Source organism: Charadrius vociferus, unplaced genomic scaffold (assembly GCF_000708025.1).
Source record: "Charadrius vociferus isolate BGI_N301 unplaced genomic scaffold, ASM70802v2 scaffold59, whole genome shotgun sequence".
NCBI classification, from domain to species: Eukaryota; Metazoa; Chordata; class Aves; order Charadriiformes; family Charadriidae; genus Charadrius; species Charadrius vociferus.
The window spans coordinates 852101-862608 of record NW_009661371.1 but is presented as its reverse complement, the minus strand read 5'-3'; the positions used below and the strand labels follow the sequence as shown (position 1 = coordinate 862608).

Sequence of the window (10508 nt, the reverse complement as noted above, 5' to 3'; positions counted from 1 at the left end):
CCCGCCTGCTCCCAGGACAGCCGGCCCCAGTCCTTCAGACGCAGCAGCCCGATGGAGTCACCCCCCGCCTCCGCGAAATACAGGCTCTTGTCTTTCACTGCGTAGTCGATGGCTGTCAGGCGGCCCACCTTGGCCAAGGGCAGGGCTCGATGTGGGGGAAGGTCTTGGGATCCAGCTGTTGTGGGCAGGTCCTTCAGATAGACCTGGGGGAAGGAGGCAGTACTAGGACGGGAACCCCACTGCCCTGACTGCGGGAAGGTCAGCAGCCCCTCTGGGCCCCCCAGCTCCAGAGGACAATACCTGCGCCACGGCTGCGGGTGACACCAGGAGGGCAAAAGCCGAATCACGGAGGGGAAGGCAGGTGGTCTCATCGGCAGCCAGCGTCAGGCCGGTGGGGCACCGGCACTGCCCAGCGTGCCTGGCGCTCAGCAGGCACAGGTGGGAGCAGCCACGCGCCGCGCACGGGTTGGGGACCACGGGGCGCAGGGCTGGGTGCATCACCTGCAGGAAGGGCAGGCTCAGCCTCACAGCCCTGCCAGTGCCCTGCAGTGGAGCTGAGCACGACCAACACCATGCCATGTCCCTGAGGCTCGGACACAGCCCAGCTGGGGGCAGGATGGTGAGGCAGAGATGCTCCAAGACGACCAGAGACCCTTGACCACAAGGACTGCTGGCCCAAGGACCACCAGGGTGGGGATACAAGCTCCCAGTGGCTCAGCACACGGCAGGGCCATGCATGGTGGGAGCCCCAGCAAAGCTGTCACAGTAGAGTTTGGGGATCCCCCCAGTAGGTACCTGGAGGCCATGGGGCTGCCCATGTCGCTTGAGCAGCACAGTCCTGTTCTTGCCACTGGCCTTGTCCACCTGCTGCACGGACCACGCCTTCCTCTCCGACCAGTAGAGCTGCCCCTCACACACAGCCGCCGCAAAGGGGCTCCGGACCCAGCTCAGCTGCAGGACCTGGCAGAGAGGCTGTGAGCGCCCACCCCAGCCCCTGTCAGAGCCCCATCACCAGAGCCCTGCCACACACCTTCACACTGGTGCCATCCAGACGTGCAGAACCAAAGCTGCCCAGCTTTTCATCCAACCAGAAGATCCTCCAGGTGGGGAGGGGAAGGGCCAGTGCTGTGGGCCAGCCCAGCCCCTGGGCCAACAGCACGTGTCGCCGACTCCCATCCATGGTGGCTTCCATCAGCCGTGGGTGGCTCCCCACCTCTGACCAATACAGCAGCCTGGCGGGAAGAGAGGTGTCGGCCCACGGACCTGCCACAGCATGGTCCCAATACCAGGGCAGCTCACAGGAGCTGCGCAGAGCTTCCCATCCCATCAGTGATACACCGAGAGCTCCACCCAGGGCAGGGGCAGGTGCCTGGCCTCCTCCTTCCCCAGTTGCACAGCCCCAACAGCACCCAGTTGAGGTCATCCCAACTCTTCTCCAGCCTGTTGCCTGCCTCCATAGAGGAAAATAGGGCAGGGATGGCAAGGAGGTCCCCATCTCCTCTTGTCCCAGCCTTACCCTGCCAGCGGCTGGAGCACCAAGGAGTGGGGCTGGTCCAGGTCTCCATCCATCACCACAGTGTACTCTGGTATCCCTCTCCAGGCAGCCCCCAGGCGAGTGGCCAGCACCTGCCCTGCTGCCCCATCTGTCCAGTACAGGTTCCTGCCGAGCCAGTCCACTGCTATACAGTCTGATCTCACACCTGCAATGTGTCCAAGAGTCAGCACCTGTGGGATGACAGCTGAGTGGCCTTCTGGCACAATGAGTGGCCTTCCAGCCCAGGTCCCCTCCATCCCAGGAGCTCCTCCCAACCCTACTCCCACCAGCACCTCTCTGTGCAAGGGGACACAGCCTGGAACCCCACTGTAACCTGGAGATTGCACAGCCACAAGAGGGGACAGCCCTGCTAACCCCACACTCTCACAGCCCACCTTTCACCAATGTGCCTTTCTTGCCCGAGTCAAAGTCCTGCCAGCGGATGCTCTCTGTGGCCAGGTCCATCCAGAAGACTTTCCTCTCCACCAGGTCATAGTCGAGCGAGAAGACAACGCGATCCTTGTCAGTGGCCAGCAGCACCTCCTCGCGCCCACTCCGCAGGCCACGGGACAACACCTCTGACTGCACGGCCACCAGCAACATGGGCTCTGGTCCTGGGGCAACACAGAACCACCTGGACATTGCTCAGCACTGGTGGCCCCACGGCCCCAACACACACAGGCAGGGAACATGGCACTTGCAGGCATTGCACCCTGTTGGGACTCAGTCCTACCGCACACCATGTTCCCCAGTGCAGAGCGATTTTCCGATTTCACTGCTGAGTGGGGCCTGGGAGGCCACATGGCAGAGGGGACAGGGCCATTCACAGGACTACAAGGCTCTCCATGAGCAGCAGGCATGGGGGAACAAGTACCCACTGGCTCCTGGTGTACCTTACAGTGCCAGGGACACTCAGTGCTCCTTGGCCACCCCAGGACTTACCAGTGAGTTTGCAGACGTGGCCGTCAGGCTCCAGCAAGTAGCCTGGGAGACAACCACAGCTGTAGGACCCTGGGGCATTGAGGCACGTCTGGGTGCAGGCTCCCTCGCCCTGCTCCGTGCACTCGTCTATGTCCATGCAGGACAGACCATCCTCGGCCAGCCGATAGCCTGGGTCACACCAGCACCGCTGTGGGGAAGTGGGCTGTCAGGGTGCCTCCCTGGGGACACACGAGGCTCTCTCCTGCAGCTGGACCAGGGCAGCATGGCAGGGTAAGCCCCTGGACCAGGGCTGCCAGCACTCACAGGGCCTTTGGGCGATGGGTAGCAGAGGTGAGTGCAGGACTGCTGGCAGGGCACAGAGCAGTTCCCCCCCTCGTCCGAGCCGTCTGCACAGTCCTGCCGGCTGTCGCACACCAGGGATGCATTCAGGCAGGACCCCAGCCCACATGAGTACTCGTGACTCCGGCAGGGAGCAGGCTGGCCTGCAGGGGACATGCAGGGAAGGCTGCCCTGAGCCTCGTCCACCACCTCCTTTTGCTCAGCTGGGGCAGGTTCAGCTGCTCCCACAGGGTGCCCAGGGCTCACCACAGCCACATCCACAGCTGTGCCTGTAGCCCAGCTTCAGGCTATCCTAATCCTAAGGCCACCAGCCCTACAGGGACAACAGCTACCTGGGGCACCTGGAGCCACCACAGATCCTGGGAAGAGGCAACTAGCACACAAAGCTTTTCACCTCGGCACAGGGACATCCCCACCTCCTTCTATGCTGGGCACCCACCAACCACCCCTGGGTGAGACACAGAGAGGACAGAAGTAGTGTATTGCTCACAGCCAGCCTCATCGCTGCCATCCATGCAGTCACTCTCTCCATCGCAGCGCCAGATATCAGGGATGCACTCGTGGCCACGGGAGCAGCCCCACTGCCGGTCCCCACACAGCCCTTCCTCCCAGGGACAGCCCTACAAGAGCAGAAGATGAATGGAGCCACCAGCCCTCCCAGGAGCGAGAGGGGACAGGTTGTGTCCCCACCACCCGACCCACCTGCTCGTCTGTGCCATCCCCACAGTCAGCAGTGCCATCGCAGCGCCAGGCCTCCGGCACACACTCCCCGCTGCGGGGACACGCCAACTCCCCCGCACGGCAGAGCAGCGGCCGGGGCACGGCACAGCCCTCCTCATCCGAGCCGTCACGGCAGTCACGGTCACCATCGCAGCGCAGGGCCAGGGCTATGCACTGGCCGCTCCGGCAGGGGAACTCAGCTGGGCTGCACTCCTTCGGTGCTGCAGGCAGGGCCAAGGCTGAGCAGGGGCACTGTCCCCATCACCATCCCCATCCCACCAGCACAGGCACGGCACTAAGCAGGTTATGGCCCTTCCAGCTGCTTGGCAGGTTGCACCAGGCAGTGCCTGCTCCTGGACCCATGGGAAACCTGATGCACCCACCTGTGGGGCAGACAACCCCCAGAAGCCCCTGTCCCACCCGACCCCAGCATCTCACCACAGCCTTGCTCATCAGCATGGTCCAGGCAGTCAGCATGGCCGTCACACAGCCAGCTCTCGGGGACGCAGCGGGTGGCAGCATCGCAGCGCAGGGCACACTCCTGCATGGGGCTCCAGCAGCCTGTCTCATCCGAGGCATCGGGGCACTGTGGCACCCCATCGCAGCGCTCCCCAGCCCCAATGCACATGGCTCCACTCGCACAGTGGAAGGCCCCTGGGGAGACAAGGGGCTTGCTAAGCCCGCAGCAGGCAGCCAGGGTGCCCAGACCCTCTGCTAGCCCCTCCAGAAACATAGAACGGCCCCACACTACAGTGACAGTGCTTGGTCAGTGTATCCCAGTGCATCTAGGTCCCAAGCAAGGTGACTGAGGGAGTCTCAGCTCAGCAACATCTAGGTCACCACAAGCAGCAGGGCCAGCCCTGTCCTCTTCTGACAGGTTCTCCAGCCCAGTGCCAAGCTCAAAAGAAACCAGCACGCCACATCACAAGCATCAGAGCCCAGTACACACTCAGACCTTCCCAGGGCCCCATCCCACCAACCCCACCAGGAGGCAGCCAGAAGCCCTGGTACAGGGTGACCCAGCTGCGCAAGGGACTGAAGAATGGCTCCTACCTGGGGTATTGCACAGCTGGGCACACCTGTCCTCATCAGAGCCATCTGCACAGTCCTTCTCCCCATCACACATGTACTCCTGGGCCACACACTCAGTGCCATCACGGCAGGGCACGTGTGTGCGAGGACAGGACAGATGGAGGACTGGGGTCAGAGGGTGTGCAGGGCTGGATGTGAGGGATGGGGTAGATGTCACTACTACCCGTGTAGGGGTGGTTGGGCGCTGGGTGGTAGTAGTTGGCCGTGGGGTAGTGGTCTTGGGTGGCAAGGACCGAGTGGTGGTGGTAGTGGTGGTGGTGGTGGTAGTGGTGGTGGTTGGTCGCACAGTAGTGGTTTTGGTTGGTCTGGTCCGGGCAGTGGTTGGCACAGGGGTGGTCCTAGTTGATGTGGACTGGATGGTGGTAGTTGGTGTTGTGGTAGCCTTGCTAGTTGGTGCAGGAGTAGTGGTGAGCACAGTGGTGGTCTTTCTTGGTGTAGGTCTTGTGGTAGAGGTGGTGGGCTGAGCAGTAGTGGTGGTTGTCCTCATAGTGGTGGTCATAGGTGGAGGGAGTGGCAGGGCAGACCCCTTGCTTGGTGGCACTGGAAGAGGCAAGGGAACATGAGCCTGGATCTGGGGCTGTGCCATCCCCACACTCCTGGCACCTCCAAGAGCACCCCACATGGCCACCAGCAGCCCAGCACCCTGCCCCAGCTTGGAGCAGCATGGGCCACCCAGTCCCATCAGGTACAGCACCAGCGCCAGACATAGAGCCACAGCCACTCTTACCAGCCTGTGGCTCCGAGCGCACGAAGGCCACCACTCCCTGCACGCCTGCTGCCGGCACAGACAGCACAAGGGCCAGTGTCCTCCGGTCCCACAGCAGCAGATCTGTCCCGTTTGCTGACACCAGGTATGGCTCGAAGGCGGCCACAAGGCCATGGGACCAGCTGGGTGCCAGGGTGACTGCTTGCCGCTTGGTCAGACTCAGTGCTTGCAGGCCTGCGAGGCAGAGGGATGGTAGTGCCGTGGGGTCTGCAGGCACCCCTCGTGGCCCTGCACCCACCCCCTGTACCCACAACCCACAGCTATGGCAGGGACCTCATAGCTGAGGACAGAGTCCACCCCATGAGCACCCCACTGCCCGGGCAGGGACCTGCTGCATGTAGGGCACGGCTGGTCACTCTTGCCCATAGCAACCACCTCTGCTCCCTGCTTCAGACACCACCAGGACTGACCCAGGGCTGAGCTCCAGAGCAGGCTGAAGGCTCTGCTGTCCATGGCTGCAGGCAGGTCTCCAGGCCACGTCTCATTCCAGGCATCCCAGGGAACCCCCCCGGCCACGCTCAGCTTTTTTTTTTGCCGGTGGCGGGCGCCGCCCGCGGCCCAGCCAGTACAGAGTGCCCCGCTGCCAGTCCAAGAAGAGGTGCTGGATGCTGCTCCGAGCACGGTGCAGGATGCGCGGGGACATGTCAGACGCCTGGATCACCCCGATGTCCCTCCGGTTACATGCGAGCCAGTACAGGTCTCCCGAGCGGATGTCCACACGGGCAGAACAGACTTGGCAAGAGTAGGCAGGCAAGCAGTTACAGGGCTGTCCCATGCCTTGGCACGGCCCCAGTCTGGGCACCATCACCCCATAGGGTCTCACCTGGCAGCCCAGTCACAATGGCCTCTCTCCTGCCAGGGTGCCCCACAACACGTAGCAGTGTCCCGCGGTCATCTGTCCCATAGAGCACTGACCTTTGCCAGTCCACATCTTGCAGGTGGAGGGGCTCCTGCCACTCCTGCACCCGTTTGCTGCGTGTTCCAGGGCCCACTTGCACCAGGGAGATGGTCTTCCCTGATGCATACACGATGGACAGCTCTGCAGGGTACAAGGGCAGCATGTGAGTGTCACCCCAGGGGCACTAGATGGGGTCACCAGCCTGAACCACCAAGGCAGAAATGTAACAAGCACTGGTGTGTGCTGGGAACCTCATCACACCAAACCCACAGCCCCTTACGGCCCCCCTCCAGCCCCCCCAGGGATGCATCCCACCCCAGCCAGCCAAGCCCACCTTGCAGACCCTGCTCACCTGCGCACTTCCCCGAGGGCAGGAGGAAGAGCCCCTCTGGACACGTACATTTGTAGCCCCGAGGGTGCACAGGGGACAGGAGGCAAAGGTGACTGCACAGACCTGGAGCACATGCAGCAGTGTCCCCTGGGAGCAAGAGGACATTAAGAGCTCAGGCAGCCATGACCCCCCACGCCTCTCCTGATCTCCAAGAACCACAGGCTGTCCTGGGGCTGTTATGGGCCAGCTACTCCCGGCAGGGTAGCAGTGTCACATGAGGTAGGAGGGTTCAGCTCTACCCAAAGCCATGGAACTCAGCAGCTTTCCTATGGGTTCATATGTCCTCTCTGTCACAACCCCACAACCCCTCACTGCGGGGCCAGGAGAGCCATCAGGCAGAACCTAGTGAGCTCCAGGACCCAAGCTCAGCCTCCGCTGGCACCCATGGAAGCAGTGGGGATGCTCCCAGCCCTGCTCCACCACAGACACCTGGCAGGGTACTCACGGGGAGGCTGCTGCAGTGCGTGCAGCACAGTGAAAGCCGAGACAGGGGCATGGAGCAGCACCGCGTGCTCCTGGGGAGAGGCCTGGGTAGCCGATGCCAGCTCTGTGCCATCAGTCCAGAAGAACCGGCTCTCAAAGACAGCCAGGCCCAGTGGCTCCGTGTGGCTCCGCAGGACAGCAGGAAAGGAGTGGCGCCCGCTGCCATCCACCCGCAGTGTCTCGATGGACTGGGGACAAGGCAAGGAATGGTGACCGCGTGGCACCCCCACCACCTAGCACTGTCCCACAGCCACAGGGCTCACAGTGCTGCCTTCCCCCTCCCAGCCCAAGGATGTCTGCCAAACCTGGGCTCCTCTCCCTGCTCCCTCACATGCCTTGGCTGTAGCCTCAGGGGAAACAGGGCCACCCTCCCCACTCCCAGCACCTTGTGGGGACAGAGCCCTGCTGCCCCACATCCCTACCTCCTTGTACTCGCTGATCCAGTACAGCCTGCCAGCCACATGGTCCAGGCTCAGCCCCACGGGCTCCTCCATGGACACCACTGTGAGCTCCCGACGGTTTGAGCCATCCATGCCAGCTGCAGCAATGACTGTCCGGCCCCTCTGCCCACGGTTGACCCAGTACAGGGACCTGGGGGACAGGCACTAAGGACCCACTTCACAGCATAACACCAGTGCTGCCACAGCCGGCATGACACGTGGCATCACTCACCCAGGAAACCGGGGCCAACCCTGGGCTCACTCGCTCCTCACCTTGCAGCCGGATGCACTGTCAGCTGCTCCGGTGCCACGTCCTTCCCCAGCACTGTCACATAGCCCCGACCATCACCCAGCCCCGCGCAGATGGCTGCAGGGTGGCTGCTGGCCCAGTACAGTTGCCCCGTGAACCAGTCCACAGAGATGCTGTTGACCTCCCCGGCATCTGCAGAGACAGAGCGGTTTAAGGCACACCACCCCTGCTCTAGGCTAGGAGGCAAAACCCAGGTTGCCCCTTCTTCCACAGGAACGGCAGGGCTGGGGTGGTGGGCCAGCTCTCAGCACCCATCTCAGCCCTGCTATAGCACCCAGCACCCTCACAGAATCACAGAATGGTCAGGGTTGGAGGGGACCTCTGGAGATCATCTAGTTCAACCCCCTCGCCAGAGCAGGGTCACCTACAGCAGGTTGCACAGGACGGCATCCAGGCGGGTTTTGAATGTCTCCAGTGTGGGAGACTCCACAACCTCTGGGCAGCCTATACCAGTGCTCTGCCACCCTCAATGTAAGGTTCCTCCTCATGTTAAGATGGAACTTCCTATGTTCAAGGTTGTGCCCGTTACCTCTTGTTCTATCACTGGGCACCACTGAAAAAAGACTGACTCACTCCTCCCCACCTGCATAGAGGGGCCGTGTGCCCTTCCCTGGGAGGCGAACACGGAGCTCGCCATCCTCTGTCAGCCAGTAGTAGGTTTCCCGGAGCAGGTCGTACACCAGGGCACGGGGTTCGGTCTCGGTGGAGAGGAGGGGTCGGTAGGCTTGGGTCCGCACGTCCAGAAGGGCCAGGTCCTGCCCCACAGCCACCAGGATCTGCGTTGCATTGTCTGCCAGGGCGAGGGGCATGTCACCCGGTGAGCAGGGACCTGGCTAGCTGGGGCTACTGCCCAGCCTGTCAGACAGCCCGGGCTCCCCAGCTCTCCCTACCTGCCACTTCACAGGTGGTGCCATGCCGCAGGGTGTACCCTTGGAGACAGGCGCAGCTGAAAGCGCCTGGCGTATTGCTGCACAGCTGGCTGCAGGGGCTGTACTCCATAGAGCACTCGTCCACATCTGAAGGGATAGGTGCTGCCAGGAGCTCGCCACACAGCTGGCTAGCTGCCCCTGGGCAGCACGGCCACTGCTCCCCAGGGACCACAGGCCGGCTCCCTAGATACCAGCTGCTGCTGGGACATGACCCAGACACAGCCTTTGGGGGCCCAGGCATGATGTGCAGGCAGGAGCAGGGCTGAGGGAGTCATTCCTGAACAGCCCTGGCTCCAGGGGAACTTGACCCTCAGTAGCCAAGGCGTCACATGCCCGAAGCGTGTGCACCCTGACATCTCCTTACCAGCACAGCTCTGCCCGTCCGCCTGCAGCACCCAGCCAGCCCCGCAGGAGCACTGCACACCCCAGTGCGTGTCAGCGCACGTCTCCGCACAGCCCCCATTGCGTACAAAGCAGCTTCGACCTGTGGGGACACATCGGAGGGGTGACAAAACGCAGAACGGCTCTGCGCCTTCCCCTAGCCCCACGTAACTCACCACAGGTGCTGGGCTCGTCAGTGCCATCCAGGCAGTCATCCTCGTCATTGCACATCAGGGACTCCAGGATACACTTTCCCTCGTCACACCGCACCATGCCAGGTGGGCAGGGGGCTATGGCACACACAGCTCATGTCAGGAGGGCAGACTGATACCAGGTGGGCACAGGGGATGCCGTGGGTCCCAGACACATGGGGAGGCCCCACAAAGCATCAACAGGTTCCTGGGATGCTTACCACCACCCAAAGAGGAGCCGGGGCCCAGGAGGGCAAAGTACCCCCTACATTGCACGTGGCCTGGACAGGTTTCACCCTATTGCAGAGCATCCAGGGTGCCCACTTACCACAGACATCTTCATCGGAGGAATCGCCACAGTCATCGATCCCGTTGCACTTCCACTCAGCCATGATGCACACCCTGTTCCTGCACTGCCACTGCCCGGGCAGACAGGGCTGCTGGGGACACCCCTCCTCATCCCAGCCATCCTCACAGTCCTGGTGCCGATCGCACAGCTCCCAGTGCGGGATGCAGTGGTGGGTGCCAGGACACTGCACCTTCTTTGCCCCGCACACTGAGGGAACAGAGCGGCACTCGCACCCAGCCCTGTGCCCTCAGCCACCCCCACTCAGCACCCCCAGCACAGACTACGTACCACAGTCCTGCTCATCAGAGCCATCCAGGCAGTCAGCAGTACCGTCGCAACGCCAGCTGCTAGAAACACACCGGCCATCGTCACACTGCCAAACATGGGGGTCCCCACCACAGGCAACATCTGCAGGGACACCACACAGTCACTGGGACCTAGCGCTCCAGCACAACCTCAATGGTCCCCTCCACCTTGGCAGGTGCCAGCAATCCCCATGGGACTGGCCCCCAGCAGCGCCCAACAAGGCTCTCCGGCAGGTGGGGAGCTGCCTCGCTCACTATGGGATGCAGGCTATGTCCCCATGCCCCAGACATCCCCCGTGAGCTCTGGGGCACACACGTCCCTGCAGCATGCCACACAGGAGCCACTAGCAGAGCCAGCAAGGAGCAAGGTGCCTCTGGCCTGTCCCCCCACCCCCCAGAGCACCAGGGCCCCTCACTGCCTGCACAGCCCAGACCCCC

At 62.8% G+C, this 10508-nt stretch overlaps 1 protein-coding gene across 1 annotated transcript in view; it reads right to left on the bottom strand.

Moving 5' to 3' along the window:
* LOC104294177 (very low-density lipoprotein receptor-like) overlaps nucleotides 1-4661 on the bottom strand; it is a 6747-nt gene extending 2086 nt beyond the window's left edge. Inside the window, exons 1-11 of the mRNA XM_009893758.1 lie at nucleotides 4589-4661; nucleotides 3956-4189; nucleotides 3518-3756; nucleotides 3306-3435; nucleotides 2477-2644; nucleotides 1930-2148; nucleotides 1517-1700; nucleotides 1031-1232; nucleotides 796-960; nucleotides 301-501; nucleotides 26-203 (exon numbers count right to left, since the gene is read on the bottom strand). Coding sequence (XP_009892060.1) covers nucleotides 26-203; nucleotides 301-501; nucleotides 796-960; nucleotides 1031-1232; nucleotides 1517-1700; nucleotides 1930-2148; nucleotides 2477-2644; nucleotides 3306-3435; nucleotides 3518-3756; nucleotides 3956-4189; nucleotides 4589-4661 — 1993 coding nt within the window. The remainder of the gene's footprint in view (nucleotides 1-25; nucleotides 204-300; nucleotides 502-795; nucleotides 961-1030; nucleotides 1233-1516; nucleotides 1701-1929; nucleotides 2149-2476; nucleotides 2645-3305; nucleotides 3436-3517; nucleotides 3757-3955; nucleotides 4190-4588) is intronic.
* Nucleotides 4662-10508: the final 5847 nt, after the last annotated feature.